This window comes from Ahaetulla prasina, chromosome 16 (assembly GCF_028640845.1).
Source record: "Ahaetulla prasina isolate Xishuangbanna chromosome 16, ASM2864084v1, whole genome shotgun sequence".
Taxonomy (NCBI): Eukaryota; Metazoa; Chordata; class Lepidosauria; order Squamata; family Colubridae; genus Ahaetulla; species Ahaetulla prasina.
The window spans coordinates 3912619-3929076 of NC_080554.1; the positions used below are offsets into that span (position 1 = coordinate 3912619).

At 46.9% G+C, this 16458-nt stretch overlaps 1 protein-coding gene across 4 annotated transcripts in view; it reads right to left on the bottom strand.

Moving 5' to 3' along the window:
- The window catches only part of PNPLA7 (patatin like phospholipase domain containing 7), an 89895-nt gene that overhangs the window by 20534 nt on the left and 52903 nt on the right, over positions 1-16458 (bottom strand). For all 4 annotated transcript variants that reach the window (XR_009152295.1, XM_058159282.1, XM_058159281.1 and 1 more), the window contains exons 22-25: positions 10182-10245; positions 7808-7976; positions 6274-6456; positions 5113-5231 (exon numbers count right to left, since the gene is read on the bottom strand). Coding sequence is in view for 3 of the 4 variants with exons in the window: in XM_058159282.1 (XP_058015265.1) it covers positions 5113-5231; positions 6274-6456; positions 7808-7976; positions 10182-10245 (535 nt within the window). In the remaining variant the exon portion in view is untranslated. The remainder of the gene's footprint in view (positions 1-5112; positions 5232-6273; positions 6457-7807; positions 7977-10181; positions 10246-16458) is intronic.

A 16458-nucleotide genomic window follows, 5' to 3' on the forward strand; every position in this document is an offset into this window, starting at 1 on the left:
AGCTCTGGAGCATCACAACTGGTTTCTGCCCAGTTCTGCCGTTTTACCCTTCCCCCCACCCCCGATTTGCTCTTTAAGTTCGCCCCGCGAGTCTTAATTATTAAATTCTTGTTGCATTGCGTAGTCCCTTTTAATCCAACCCCGGGTTAAAAACTGCAGCAGAATTCCCAAATTTGGTTTTCTCTCTTGCTTCGTAGGAATGAAGAAAGGAAGGCAGGTCCTTCAGCTGCAAAGCAGTTAAACCCGGATTGAGTTGCAGGAAAACTTCCAGATGACACAAGAAAAGAAAAGAAAAAGAAAAAGAAAAGAAAAGAAAAAAGAAAAGAAAAGAGGAAGGTGCCTTTGCTAAAATTCATCTTTTCTGGAGATTTGGGTGTGACTGGAAGGACCCAGACTTAACCGGTCAGCAGAAAATTATCACTCCAACCAAATCAAGAGGAAGGGGGAAGCTTCATTTGGAAGGAAGGGAAGGAGATGGAAAGAGAAAGGAAGGAAGGACGGAAGGAAGGAAGGCAGGAGATGAAGAGAAGTGAGGGAGAGAGGGAGGAAGGGAAGGAGATGGAAAGGGAAAGGAAGGAAGGATGGAGGGAAGGAAGGAAGGAAGGAGATGAAGAGAAGTGAGGGAGAGAGGGAGGAAGGGAAGGAGATGGAAAGGGAAAGGAAGGAAGGATGGAGGGAAGGAAGGAAGGAAGGAAGGAAGGAAGGAAGGAAGGATGGAGGGAAGGAAGGAAGAAGGAGATGAAGAGAAGTGAAGGAGAGAGGGAGGAAGGGAAGGAGATGGAAAGAGAAAGGAAGGATGGAGGGAAGGAAGGAAGGAAGGAAGGAGATGAAGAGAAATGAGGGAGAGAGGGAAGGAGGAAGGGATCTAGGATGTGAACAAAAGGAAGAGAGGCAGAAACAGCTCTCAATGCTGGAACAACGTGTGGGCGATTTAAACTTATGGCAGTTCTCCCAAAATACTAGAACAATCAAACGAGGGAATTGCAGCCAGGAGCTAATTACCCCTCTGAAAGTACAGGAGACAAGAAAATTCCAAGGTTCCTTTGGTGGCACACAGCAGGCATCAACCCAGCCCACCCCGCCCCACCTTGCCACCCGAGCGGGGCGAGCGAGCGGCTGCAACAGACAAAAGAAGGGTGACATTTTCAAGAGCTGGCTTGCAAAGCCCCCAAACTCTTTAAATTATCTCAAACCTGAACGGGTTTCACGGAGGATGCAAGAGGGAGGGGACGACCTGCAAGGCTACCGAACCAGGAAAAACAAGGAGGCAGAGAGGGAAAGGAAAATATAGGGATCCTGAAGTCAACTATGGTGGGATTCTTGGCGGAAGGGACCAAAAAAAAAAAAAGCCGTTTTGAAATCATCTGTCTTTGCAAATCTCGAGTGAGCTTTTTAGAAATGTCAGCTTAGTTTCTGCTCCATGGCTTAGGACCGGGTTACTTACGGGACCGCCTACTGCCACCGTTTGCCTCCCACCGACCCGTGCGCTCTCACAGAGAGGGACTCCTTAGGGTGCCGTCAGCCAAGCAATGTCGGCTGGCGGCCCCCCAGGGGAAGGGCCTTCTCTGTGGGGGCTCCCACCCTCTGGAACGAACTTCCCCCTGGACTCCGACAACTTCCTGACCTTCGGACCTTCCGCCGCGAGTTGAAGACGTACCTATTTTTCCGCGCAGGACTGGCATAGAATTTTTAGATGTTATTATTGGTTTTAAATTTTTAATTGGTTTTTATGGTTTTAAATGTATTTTAAATTTGGGCCAAATTTGAATACGTTTTTTAGTTACGGTTTTATTTGTATTGTGTTTACTGATTGTTGCTTTTACTCGGCTGTTAACCGCCCTGAGTCCTTCGGGAGAAGGGCGGTATACAAATAAATTATTATTATTATTATTATTATTATTATTATTATTATTATTATTATTATTATTATTATTATTCTAACCCCAAGGACAAAGTTAGGAGTGGTGCACGGAATGTGTGTATGCTATCTGTTTGTAAGTGGGCTGCACAAACCACCCCCCTGTTGGATTGAGGAATCCGGTTAAAGCAGAGCTGGCTGTCCGCCAAAGAAGACAGGTTAATAATAACAACAACAGAGTTGGAAGGGACCTTGGAGGCCTTCTAGTCCAACCCCCTGCCCAGGCAGGAAACCCTACACCATCTCAGACAGATGGTTATCCAACATTTTCTTAAAAATTTCCAGTGTTGGAGCATTCACAACTTCTGCAGGCAAGTTGTTCCACTTATTATCTTAGCTCTGTAGTCAAAACCTTTGGACCTTTCAGGAAGTTTTTTTTCTTAATCACCGCTCTGCTTACCAAATCCATATTTGGGATTGGGGAAAGCTTAGATGAAAAGCAGGAGGTGCGAAATCCAGCAGGTTCTGACAGGTTCTGGAGAACCGGCAGCGGAAATTTTCAGCGGTTCGGAGAACCGGCAAATGCCACCTCTGGCTGGCCCCAGAGTGGGGAGGGAACGGGGATTTTGCAATATCCTTCCCCCAGGTGTGAGGAGGGAATGGGGATTTTGCAGTATCCTTCCCCTGGAGTGGGGTGGGAATGGGGATTTTGCAGTATCCTTCCCCTGGAGTGGGGTGGGAATGGAGATTTTGCAGTATCCTTCCCCTGGAGTGGGGTGGGAATGGAGATTTTGCAGTATCCTTCCCCTGGAGTGGGGTGGGAATGGAGATTTTGCAGTATCCTTCCCCTGGAGTGGGGTGGGAATGGAGATTTTGAGGTATCCTTCCCCCAAGTGTGAAGAGGGAATGGGGATTTTGCAGTATCCTTCCCCTGGAGTGGGGTGGGAATGGAGATTTTGAGGTATCCTTCCCCCAAGTGTGAGGAGGGAATGGGGATTTTGCAGTATCCTTCCCCTGGAGTGGGGTGGGAATGGAGATTTTGCAGTATCCTTCCCCTGCCATACCCACCAAGCCACACCACACCCACTAAGCCACGCCCACAGAACCGGTATTAAAAAAAAATTGAGTTCCACCACTGGATGCAACTATTTGGAAAAGTGGGGAGGGGAGGAGGAGGAGATAGATAAGGAGAAGATAGATAAAGAGAAGAAAGGCAAGGCGAAGGAGATAGAGGAGAAGGAGAAGAAGGTAGACAAGGAGAAAGAGAAGGTAAAGGAGAAGAAGAACAAGAAGGAGAAGATAGTCAAGGAAAAGGAGGAGAAGATAGAGGAGGAGAAGAGGAGAGGAGAGGAGGAGAAGAGGGAATAGAAGGCGAAAGAGGAGAAGGAGAACGAGAGGAAGAAGATAGTCAAAAAGAAGAACAAGAAGCAGAAAATAGTTGAGGAGAAGGAGAAGATAAAGAAGGAGAAGGAGGAGATGATGATAGAGGAGGAGGAGATAAAGGAGAGCAGAAGAAGAAAGGATAGAAAGAGAAGAAGGAGAAAGAAGAGAAGGAGAACGAGAGAAAGAAGATAGTCAAGAAGAAGAACAAGAAACGGAAGAGAGTTGAGGAGAAGGAGATGATAGAGAAGGAGATGATGATAGAGGAGGAGAAGATAAAGGAGAGCAGAAGAAGAAAGGATAGAAAGAGAAGAAGGAGAAAGAAGAGAAGGAGAACGAGAGAAAGAAGATAGTCAAGAAGAAGAACAAGAAGCAGAAAATAGTTGAGGAGAAGGAGAAGATAGAGAAGGAGAAGGAGGAGATGATGATAGAGGAGGAGGAGATAAAGGAGGCAGAAGAAGAAAGGATAGAAAGAGAAGAAGAAGAGAAGGAGAAGGAGAGAAAGAAGATAGTCAAGAAGAAGAACAAGAAACGGAAGAGAGTTGAGGAGAAGGAGAAGATAGAGAAGGAGATGATGATAGAGGAGGAGAAGATAAAGGAGAGCAGAAGAAGAAAGGATAGAAAGAGAAGAAGGAGAAAGAAGAGAAGGAGAACGAGAGAAAGAAGATAGTCAAGAAGAAGAACAAGAAGCAGAAAATAGTTGAGGAGAAGGAGAAGATAGAGAAGGAGAAGGAGGAGATGATGATAGAGGAGGAGGAGATAAAGGAGAGCAGAAGAAGAAAGGATAGAAAGAGAAGAAGAAGAGAAGGAGAAGGAGAGAAAGAAGATAGTCAAGAAGAAGAACAAGAAACGGAAGAGAGTTGAGGAGAAGGAGAAGATAGAGAAGGAGATGATGATAGAGGAGGAGAAGATAAAGGAGAGCAGAAGGAGAAGGGATAGAAAGAGAAGAAGGAGAAAGTTTAGTTTAGTTTAGTTTAGTTTTATTAGATTTTTATACCGCCCTTCTCCCGAAGGACTCAGGGCGGTGTACAGCCGAAATAAAATACAGAGTATATACAATTAAAAGAAATTAAAAGAAACTATTAATAAATGGCCGATAATTTAAAAATTTAAAAAATTTACAAATGTTTAAAATCTCTAAAACCCCAATTTAAAATCACTATTTATGCCAGTCCTGCTTGAATAAATAAGTATGTTTTTAGCTCACGACGGAAGGTCCGAAGATCGGGCACTTGACGTAAGCCAGGGGGGAGTTCGTTCCAGAGCGTCGGTGCTCCCACAGAGAAGGCCCTACCCCTGGGAGCCGCCGGCCGACATTGTTTGGCGGACGGCACCCTGAGAAGGCCCTCTCTGTGAGAGCGTACGGGTCGATGGGAGGCATACGGTAACAGCAGGCGGTCTCGTAAGTACCCGGGTCCTAAGCCATGGAGCGCTTTAAAGGTGGTAACCAGGATCTTGAAGCGCACCCGAAAGACCACAGGAAGCCAGTGCAAACTACGGAGCAGAGGTGTTACGTGGGCGCCTCGAGCGGCTCCCATTACCACTCGCGCAGCTGCATTCTGGACTAACTGCAGCCTCCGGGTGCACCTCAAGGGCAGCCCCATGTAGAGAGCATTGCAATAATCCAGCCGAGACGTAACCAGAGCGTGAGTGACCGTGCATAAGGCATCCCGGTCAAGGAAGGGACGCAACTGGCGAACCAAGCGAAAGAAGAGGAGGAGAACGAGAGAAAGAAGATAGTCAAGAAAAAGAACAAGAAACTGAAGAGAGTTGAGGAGAAGGAGAAGATAGAGAAGGCTGAAGGATCCGGTTTTCCCAGGGAACGCCAGTTTCAGGATATCCCTGGCCAAGAGGTCTTTCAAAGCCACTCTTACCGTGCGCCACCTCCTCCGAGGACCAAAGCAACGGCATTCCCAGTCAAGACGCGAGCTAGCCGGGAGAAGTCGGAGTGTCTGTCGGCTGGCTTCTGGAAGACCCGTTCGTACATTTCTTTCTGCACGCGGGAAACCAGAGATCAGTACGATACCGTTACACCGTAGGAAGGAAAGCAGGAATAAGGTTGAGTGGCCAAAAGGTTTTGGGTGTGTTTGTGGATGGATTTTAGGACGAGCAAAACGCAGAAGATCCCCGGTTGTTGTTGGGTTTTTTTAAGCACCCGTTCTCTCGTTTCACAGCCCTCAGAGGAGAAGTTTAAATCAACCACACTTATTGTTTGGAGGCGTCCTCTGTATATAAGCTTTCCTTTCACAGACACCAGTGAATATTGAACTACAAACTAGGGCGTAAAAAACCTTTGCCAGACCAATTCTTGAATACAGCTCGTCTGTCTTCAAGAACCAGCAACCAGGAGATGAATAGAAATGAGGGAGGGAGGGAGAAAGAGAAGAAGGGAAGGAGATGGAAAGGGAAAGGAGGGAAGGAAGGAGATGAACAGAAATGAGAGAGAGGGGGAGGACGGAAGGGAAGGAGATGGAAAAAGAAAGGAAGGAAGGATGGGGGGAAGGAAGGAAGGAAGGAGATGAAGAGAAATGAGGGAGGGAGGGAGAAAGAGAAGAAGGGAAGGAGATGGAAAGGGAAAGGAGGGAAGGAAGGAGATGAAGAGAAATGAGAGAGAGGGAGGAAGGAGATGGAAAGAGAAAGGAAGGATGGATGGAGGGAAGGAAGGAAGGAGATGAAGAGAAGGAAGGGAAGGAGATGGAAAGGGAAAGGAAGGAGAGAAGGAAAGGAGCAAGGGAGGAAGGAAGGAAAGGAGATGGAAGAGAAAGGAAGGAGATATGGAGGGAATGAAAGAGGTGAAGCGAAGTGAGGGAGAGAGGGAGGGAGGAAGAAAGAGAAGGAGATGGAAAGGGAAAGGAGGGAGGGAGGGAGGGAGGAAGGAAGGAAGGAAGGAAGGAAGGAAGGAAACCAGCCAGGAAAACAGAGCAGTGTAGAAACACATCCAACATCTGGGACATGGATGACATCACAGCCAGTGGGGGTGACCCCGCATACCACTCGGGCACGGATCGGGGACCCGCCGCCATGCAGCCTCTTACCAATTTGGGCAGGCTCCGTCGGGAGAAGACTCGACGAGGGCAGCGGAGGTGAAGGTGGGCCGAGCACCAGCTCCGCATGTTGAGCCACTCCACAGTCCTGGCAGGAAGAGATCCGTCCTCTCGATGCAGCAAGATCAGCTGTTTCTGAGCTCGGACCGCCGTGTTCTCCAGCATCCGTTCCAACTGGTAAAGAAAGTCGGAGGGGAGGGTCGTGTGTGTGTGTGTGTCAGTTGATCATTATGGGGGAATGACTTCCTGACAAGGGAAGTCACTTAACCACGTTACTAACTGAACAACTGTCGGGATTCGCTTAACAACGGTGGTGTTGTGTCTCGTCCGCTTTCACCACAGCCGGGGCCTTCTTATCTGCTTCGAAAGCTGAGGAATGTCCTAGTATGCCTCCCGGCCCCAGCCCTGGCTCCATGCCCAGACAGGCTGAGGAGGAAGAAGTACCTCCAGCCCCCAGCTCTGGCTCCATGCCCAGGCAAACGGAGCAACTAGACCCCTCCCCCTCCCCCACAGCATGTGAGCCTGAGGAAGGTCAATTACCAACAGCTGCAGACTGGAGAGATCCTCGCTTCAGAAGAATTGATAGGCGGCGGCGACAGAAGGAAGGGAGGGGCAGGCCTGGATAAGTGCTGAGTCATGGAGCCACACCCCATGGCCTATATAAAGGATCTGCTTTCTGGCATTCTCTGAGTCAGGCAAAGTCTAAACATATCTTGCTGAAGTCACTTTCTGGTCTCCTGCCTGCCTTGAGAACTTTGCTAGGACTTTGGGCAGAGCTGCAGAGGCACGCCTGATTCGGATTTCCCTGACCCGGCCGTCAGCGGAAGAGTGGGACACGACAGGTGGCAAGGACGATCGTACAATGGGGCGAAGCTTACTTAACCACGAACTTCTGTTGCGGTTCGTAAGTCAAGGACTATCGGTACCATTTTATCCCCCCCCACAAGTTTAGAAACTGGATCCGGGAACTAACAAAGCTGGAATTTACTTTTTTTTTTAATTGAAAAAGTTTTAAAAAACAAACATTTCCCCCCCTTTTTTCCCCCTCCCCCCTCAAAATCCCCTTCACCCCTCCCTTCACCACCCCCCCCGGCTTCCCGGGTCAATCACAAGGTATTATTACACATAAGCCAAACATAGAGTCAGATTTTCCCTTCTAATCCAATTAGCCTCATCCGAGTCTTTTCATTTCCTAACCTCCCCCGTAACATTCTAAAATAAATTTTTTTCTAATTATTCAAAGGCAATCTGATATCTCTTAATCTGATATCTGTTTTGTAAATAATCAATCCATTTTTTCCCATTCAATTAAATCTCTTTCCTGCGTCTTGCCTTTCAAAAAGGCTGAGATTTTTTGCCATCTCAGCCAAAGTTGATAACTTTCAATATCCATTCTTCTATTGTAGGTAACTCTTTTTTCTTCCAATGCTGTCCAATCAGCAGTCTTGCTGCTGTTATTAAGTTCAAGATCAATTTAGTCTCAGTCACTGTAAAGCTGGAATTTACTTGTTCCAGCGCGTCTCACCTCTCCGACGGTCGGCTCCTGCTCCCCCAGGCCCACGATCAAGATGCAGTCCGCCTGCCGAATACAACGCTGAGTCCAAGGAGTAAGGCTGCTGTCCGACTGGTAGAGGACAATGCGGTGCACGTCTTCCTGCTGACCCAACCAGCTGGACAACCGATACTCGTGGATGCTAAGGGCAGAAGAAGAAGAAGGAGAGAAGGCTGTGAATTTGTTCGAAGCTGGTCGAACACAGCATCAGCTACAACCTGCTCTGCCAGGTGAGAAGCCAAGAAGGATTTTCCTAGCGTCCTCGGCTTCTGCAATTTAACGGACTTGCATGGGATTAAAGTTTAAATTTGAGGATGTTCATTCGGCTCTCCCTTCTGTGTCTGCCAAGCGTCTTCCTGGTGAGGCCCAAAGCTGGTGTTGTGGCCTGTCCAGCAGCCAAATCAGAGGAGGAGGAGGAGGAGGAGGAGGCGTGGGAGTTAGGGTCAGCGTCAAGGCAACCTGAGAGCTCCAAGGGGGAAGAAGGAATGGAGCTGGCAGACAGAGAGAGAGACAGAGGCTGGGCCATCTGTCAGCCCTCAGATGGAGAGTCAACAGCCCCCAGGTCTGAAGGTGTTGTGCCTCGTCCGCTTTCCCCGCAGCCAGGGCCTTCTTATCTGCTTCCGAACGCTGAGGAATGTCCTAGCATGCCTCCCGGCCCCAGCCCTGGCTCCATGCCCAGACAGGCTGAGGAAGAAGAAGCGCCTCCAGCCCCCAGCCCTGGCTCCATGCCCAGGCAAACGGAGCAACTAGACCCCTCCCCCTCCCCCACAGCATGTGAGCCTGAGGAAGGTCAATTACCAACAGCTGCAGACTGGAGTGACCCTCGCTTCAGGAGAATTGATAAGCGGCGTCAACGGAAGGAAGGGAGGGGCAGGCCGGGATAAGTGCTGAGTCATGGAGCCATTGAGTCATTGAGTCAGGCAAAGTCTACCTTATCTTGCTGAAATCACTTTCTGGTCTCCTGCCTGCCTTGAGAACTTTGCTAGGACTTTGGCAGAGCTGTAGAGGCACGCCTGATTCGGATTTCCCTGACCCGGCCGTCAGCGGAGGAGTGGGACACGACAGAAGGTGGCTGATAAGGAGGAGGAGGAACAGCTGGGTCCAGTGCCTGATGCGTGGATGCTCAGAAGGCAGAGGAGAGGAGAGCAGCAGAAATCTATGAGCCGGTCCTTGGGAAGGAAGAGCCACTGCAGCTAGCGAAGCCCCACCCTAGCTCTGGGGGTAAAAGGCAGGGGGTGGAGATGAATAGATATGGCAGACAACTATTCATATGCCCTGCCGGATGGACTTGTTAGCCTCCAGTGAGAGAGAAACTTTTTGCTGGGGCCACCGGCGCTCCTAATTAAAGGACTCTTTGATTTAACTTCAGAGGGTTGGTCGTATTTGGAGAGCTGGGTCAGAACAGCCGGGGTTTCAACCTCGGTGCAGGGCTTCGCGCCATAATTTGACTCTCCGCTAAAATGTTATGGCAGTCTGGGACGTCCCCCTCCTTGGATCCAAGTTAATATGGGTAATCCTCCACTTACGACTGCAGCCGAGCCCAAAATTTATGCTGCTCGGTGAGAAATTTGTTAAGCGAGCTTTTCCCCATTTTTTTGGGGGGGGGCAGGTTTGTTCAGGGAATCACAGCAGTTGTAAGATTAGTCACACGGTTGTTAAGCAAATCTGTTTCCCCCCCCCCCCCGTTGCTTGTCAGAAGGTTGCAAAAGGGAAATCGCGGGACTCCGGGACGCTGTGACCGTCATAAATGTGAGTCGGTTGCCAAGGTGAATCACGGGACCCTGGGGATGCTGCTGCAATGGTCGTGTGAAAAACGGTCATGTCTTTTTTAAGTGCCGTTGTAACTTCGACTCGTCACTAAGCGAACTGTTCTAAGTTGAGGACTACCTGTATCAAAGGTTAAGGTTCCAAGGAACACCCGCTATGAAAGAAGACTCCGAGGCTCGAAGTTCCTCGAAGTTCCATTTTATTAGAGATGTCATATTGGCACAAACGGGAAAACCCGAATCTGAAAGCTTCCAGGTTTTCCCCACCCAAAGGAAAGTCCAGGTTCCTGCCCAGCACCCACAAGTCCGTCACATGGTCCAACCCAAGCAATGTCCCAACTGGAGATGACTCCCAGTTCCAGCCGGCCAGGTGCAGGGCAAGACGTCCTTGACCCTCAGAGAAAGGAATGTTATTTTGACTACATATCTCCCCCAGCTCCATACAATCCCCCCCCCTCCCAGTTTCCCACAGCGGTAAATGTGGTAGGCCTGAAGTTCCAATATAAAAGATGGCTTCCGGGCCTGACATCAGGTTTTTAATGGCTTCCTGATATGGTTCAGGGGACGCCGACGGTCCTTACCTGTCCAGAGCTGCGGAGCCAAGCTGCTGTTTGATGTTGTCGCTGGTGAGCAGCAGGGTGGGACCTGAGAAGAAGACAATAAGCCGCTTACAAACAGGGCCACCGATTTCCCCTAAAGGTTTTAAATCCAGCGTTCGCCAATTCCCCGCGTTCTCGATTTTCCCGTTGCCAGCTCAACAAAGGATGCAGCGAAGCCAAATAATAAGGCACCGGGCTGGAAGTACTGTCAATCAAAGCAAAACCGAGACGGTGTGGAATTCCGAGGAGATCCTGGATGTTCAGGTGACTGAAAGATTAATATCATGAGGAATTACAGAATAACAGAATAACGGAAGGGGCCGCGGAGGTCCTCTAGTCCAACCCCCTGCTCAAGCAGGAAACCTAAATCCCATCCCAGACAAATGCTTATCCGATCTCTTCTTTAAAACTTCCAGTGTTGGAGCATTCACAACTTCTGGAGGCAAGTTGTTCCACCGATTAATTGTTTGTCAGGAAATTTCTCCTTAATTCCAAGTTGCTTCTCGCCTTGATTAGTTTCCACCCGTTGCTCTTTGTCCTGCCCTCAGGGGCTTTGGAAAGTAAGTTGACACCCCACCCTCTTCTCTATGACAGCCCCTAAAATACTGGAAGACAGTTATTATGTCCCCCCCCACAATCCTTCTCTTTCTCTCTCTCTCTCTCTCTCTCTTTTTTCTCTCCCTTTCTCTCTCTCCAAAGCACCTGAGGGCAGGACAAGAAACAATGGTTGGAAACTAACCAAAGAGAGAAGCCACCTGAAACTAAGGAGAAACTTCCTAACAGTGAGGACAATTCACCAGTGGAACAGCTTGCCTCCAGAAATTGTGAGGGCTCCAACACTGGATGTTTTTAAGAGCCCTTCTCCTATTCTATTCTATTCTATTCTATTCTATTCTATTCTATTCTATTCTATTCTATTCTATTCCATTCCTTCTCCTATTCTGTTCCATTTCATTCTCTATTCTATTCTATTCTATTCTATTCTATTCTATTCTATTCTATTCCATTCCATTCCATTCTATTCCATTCCTTCTCCTATTCTATTCTATTCTATTCTATTCTATTCTATTCTATTCTATTCTATTCCACTCCATTCCATTCCATTCCTTCTCCTATTCTATTCTATTCTATTTCATTCCATTCCATTCCATTCCATTCCTTCTCCTATTCTATTCTATTCTATTCTATTCTATTCTATTCTATTCTATTCTATTCCTTCTCCTATTCTATTCTATTCTATTCTATTCTATTCTATTCTATTCTATTCTATTCCATTCCATTCCATTCCATTCCATTCCATTCCATTCCATTCCTTCTCCTATTCTATTCCATTTCATTCTCTATTCTATTCTATTCCATTCCATTCCTTCTCCTATTCTATTCTATTCTATTCTATTCTATTCTATTCTATTCTATTCTATTCCATTCCATTCCATTCCATTCCATTCCATTCCATTCCATTCCTTCTCCTATTCCATTCTATTCCATTCCATACTATTCTATTCCATTCCATTCCATTCCTTCTCCTATTCTATTCCATTTCATTCTCTATTCTATTCTATTCCATTCCATTCCTTCTCCTATTCTATTCTATTCTATTCTATTCTATTCCATTCCATTCCATTCCATTCCATTCCTTCTCCTATTCCATTCTATTCCATTCCATTCTATTCTATTCCATTCCTTCTCCTATTCTATTCTATTCTATTCTATTCTATTCTATTCTATTCTATTCTATTCTATTCTATTCTATTCTATTCCTTCTCCTATTCTATTCTATTCTATTCTATTCTATTCTATTCTATTCTATTCTATTCCATTCCATTCCATTCCATTCCATTCCATTCCATTCCATTCCATTCCATTCCATTCCATTCCATTCTGTTTCCTATCCCTATCCCTATCCTATTTTCTTTCACCCATGTTACAAGAAGCCTTCATACAGTTGGTGGTCTACGTTTCTCACTTGTGGCCCACGGATGAGACAAAACAAGGAAAGAACCAGCATTGCTTTTGATCGATCCACACGTCTCTGCTGCGTTGCTTGGTGACAAGAGCCAGCTTGCCCTAACTTGCAAGCCAAGTTCCACAACGGCCCCTCGTCTAACCAAATCTTTTACTTTGCTTTTTTTGGGGGGAGGTGGGGGGGCGATCGCAGCTCCTAAACTCCCGGGCACGTTTCCCCTCCCGTTTTAGGATCCCCTGTTACAGTTCTGGCTTGTGCAAAAAAAAAAAGGGCTGAATTTTGATTTCTAGATCTAAAGGAGAGCAAGGCCTCAAGAGTTCTTCTCCCCGTAGAATAACTGCAGCTTGACAGCGTATTAAATTGGGGCGGGGGGGAAGAGAGAGATTAAATAAAAAGGAACAGCCGGTGAAAAAAGGTCAGGAGCGAGAGATGGAGAAGCCACCGTGCTCGGGGAAATGTGGCATTCGAAAGCAAGCCAAAAAGTAGAGCCCGCGCTGCAATAAATAACTCATTTTCCTGTTAGCAGAACCGAGCGCTACGCCGCCGAAGGAGGGAAAAAAAAGAGAGACGGATTGCTCAGCGCCGAAGTGCAAAACTGACACAACTGGGGAGGCAAGAGGACAACCAAGTCCAAGTCAGGCTCACTGAATCAAAGAGGAAAAGATGGACAGAGAGACGGACGCTCGTAAGAACCACGGTGCTGGAAGGGACCTCGGAGGTCATCGAGTCTGACCCCCCCGCTGAAGGCAGGAGAGGCTTAGACCATCCCAGTCAATTGGTTGTCCAGTCTATTTAGGGAAAAAAAACAACCCTCCAGCGATGGAACACCCACAACGTCTGGAGGCCAACCGATTGTCCTGTCAGAAAATTTCTCTTGGGTCTTTCCTTCATAAATGTCCATCTTTTTAACTTCATGTCTTGCCCTCTGGGGGCTTTGGAGAATAGGTTGATCCTCTCTCTCCCCCCACCCCTCATTTTTTCTATGACAGCCCCTCAAATACTGGAAGACAGTCCCCCAATCCTTTCTCTCTCACACTCTTCCTCTCTCTTCCTCTCCCAATCTCTCTGTCTCCCAGCCTCTCTCTCTTTCTCTCCCAGTCTTTCTCTCTCTCCTTCTCTCTCTCCTAGTCTTTCTCTTTCTCGCTTTTTTCTTTCCCTCTCCCAGCCTCTCTCTCTCTCTCTCTCCCTCTTCCAATATTTTTCTCTTTCTTTTCTCCCTCTCCTAGTCTTTCTCGTTTTTCTCTCCTTCCCTCTCCCAATCTTTCTCTCTCTCGTTTTTTCTCTCTCTTTCCCTCTTCCAATTTTTTTCTCTTTTCTCTCTCTCCCAGTCTTTCTCTCTGTGTTTTTCTTTTCTCTCTCTCTCCATCTTTCTCTGTGTGTGCCCCTCTTCTTTCTCTCTCTCCGCTTCTCTCTCTCCTAGTCTTTCTCTTTCTCGCTTTTCTTTCTCTTTCCCTCTCCCAGTCTCTCTCTCTTTCTCTTTCTTTCTCTCTCTCTCTCCATCTTTCTCTCTGTGTGCCCCTCTTCTTTCTCTCTCTCCGCTTCTCTCTCTCCTAGTCTTTCTCTTTCTCGCTTTTCTCTCTCTTTCCCTCTCCCAGTCTTTCTCTCTTTCTCTTTCTTTCTCTCTCTCTATATATTGTGGTGATTGCTGGTAGCTTCCTCAAAGAAAAACAGGCGGCAGGTGGGTGAAAAGGAACACAGAATTATTGTTCAAAGCTGCCAAAAAAAAAAAAATCCCTTTCCATTTCTCCTCGGCGGGAGTTTCAATTAGCTTCTCTTATTCCGTCACGATCTGAAATCCTGTCTTTGTTCTGTTTATATTCCAATTTTTTTCCCCCTCCTCCTTAACATCTGTTTCTTCCCTCTTTTCTTCCTACGCAGATCATTCTGGCTAGACTAAATCAGAGCAGGCCAAAGAATTTTTCGAGATTGCTCGCGAGGAGCCAAACAGCTCCTGGTTTGCGCAAGTTTAAAAATTTGATACAGATACAGAATCTGAGAGCCTGCTGTGCTTATTATTTGTTAGGGCTTTTTATCGGCATGGATGTTTGTTTCCACATATTTGTGTGTTTTCACAATCTGGAACTCCACCTTTTGAAACGAAAATACAGAGGCTCCTTGACTTCCGACTATAATTGGGACCCGAATTTTCATGCCTAAACAACGGTGGCTGTGAAGTGAATCGTACTCGATTCTATGACCTTTTCTGCCAAGGTTGTTAAGCAGATCACTTCATTTGTTAAGTGAATCATGCAGTCATTAAACAAATCCACGTTCCCCCATTGACTTTGCTCGTCGGATGTTCGCTGAGAAGGCCATAAGTGGCGTTACCCTGGGATGAGGCAACTACTGTCAATAAATTGATCTTATTTTCATTTGTTCATTAAATTTGTTTGCCAAGCGTCTCGCTACGAGGCTTGTGGGTTGTCGAGGGCCCAAATTTCGATCACATGATCGTGGGGATGCTGTGTTGGCCATAAAGGCGAGGACCGGTCATAACTCACTGGTTTTTTTTCAGTGCCTTTGTAGGTTCGAACGGTTGCTAAATGACTGGTTGTAAGTCAAGGACCATCTGTACTCAGCCTCATTCAAATGTATGGCTCAACTCGTTAATTTTGTATAAATTCACCAGTTGAGGCTCAGCATTGTCAGGAGAGAGAGAAAAGAGAAAGAGAGAGAGAGAGAGAAAGACAATAAAAAAAGACAGACAGACAGACAGACAGAGACAAAGAAAGAGCGAGAAAGAGAAAAGAGAAAGAGAGAAAGAAAAGGAAAAGAGAGAGAGAGAGAAAGAAAAGGAAAAGAGAGAGAGAGAGAGAGAAACAGAGAAAGAGAAAGGGGGAGAAAGAGAGAGAGAAAAGGAAGAGAGAGAGAAAGAGAGAGAGAGAAAAGAAAGAGAGAGAGAGCAAGACAGTAAAAAGATGGAGAGAGAGAGAGAAAGAGAAAAGAGAAAGAGAAAGAGAGAAAGGAAGAGAGAAAGAGAAAGAGAGAGAGAAAGAGAAAGAGAGAAAGAGAGAAAAAGAGAGAGAGAGAAAGAGAGAGAGAGAGGAAGAAACGAGAGAGAAAGAGAAAGGGGGAGACAGAAAGAGAGAGAGAAAAGAGAGAGAGAAAGACAGTAAAAAAAGACACACACAGAAAGATAAAAGAGAAAGAAAGAAAAAGAGAAAGAGAAAAACAAAGAAAGGAAGAGAGGAAAACAGAGAAACAAAGAGAGAAAGAAACGAGAGAGAGAGAAAGAGAAAAACAGAGAAAAAAAGACAGAAAGAGAAAGAGAGGGAAAGAAAAACAGAGAGAGAACGAGAAAGGGGGAGAGAGAAAGAGAGAGATCCCGATCCGCTAGTTGTCATACTATCCAACTTTCCAACTTTGAGCCACGGCCTGCTCCAGTTAGAAGATTTATGGCGCCCAACTGGCAGTCAGGGGCAAAAAAAATAAAATAAAATAAAAATGGTTTTATGGCACCCAGCTTTTAATTCCATTACCAATTGTTTAAATGCATTTTTTTGCGGCAGGAGGATGAGCGATCCGCGGAGTCGTGTCATAAACCCTGCCCCGTTATGCCAGATTTATACAGGGTTTTTTTTTTATTTAGATTTGTTAAGATCGCCTGGCTGAGCCTCGCTTTTTGCCCAAGGCCGTTTCCCTCTCTGCAGTGCCGCAACGCAGCGGATGCTTTTGGTCTCCACGCAGCCGGCTACCTTTTCCTTCCTTCTCTCTACACACACAGACACACACACACACACATACCACAGCCCAAAAATCAACATTTCTGGATGAGTCATCATTCCAGCACATAAAGGAAAGCCACATGTGCAGCTCACATCACACGCCCGTCCGTTGCCATCCGATGCCGTCCGTTGCCGGAGTTTTCAGAGGATTTTCAGAAGTGGCTCGCCGTCCCAACTCTCAACCAACAAATGCTCTGTCTTACACACTGGCAAAAGGAATCAGAACACAAAATACAAGCTGAAGGGACATGACCTTGTAGATGACCCTCACTCTGTCAAGGATCTTGGGAGTACTCCTATCGAATGATCGAAGCGCCAAAGCCCACTGTAACAACATCGCCAAAATGGCATTGAGGGTTGTAAATCTGTTGTGGTCCTCCAGCAGCCTGTGGAGCTGGCAGCGCAGTCGGACAGCGATGAGGCTGAGGAAGACTGTGGATCAGTCCTGGAGCTGGGGAAGGCCCGGATGAGGGCTCTGTGTCAGAGGTTGAAGTGGGGCCAAGACCATCAGGGAGTGATGTGCGGACTCCAGAGCCTTCAGAGTCTGACAATAGTGAGGCAGAGGAAC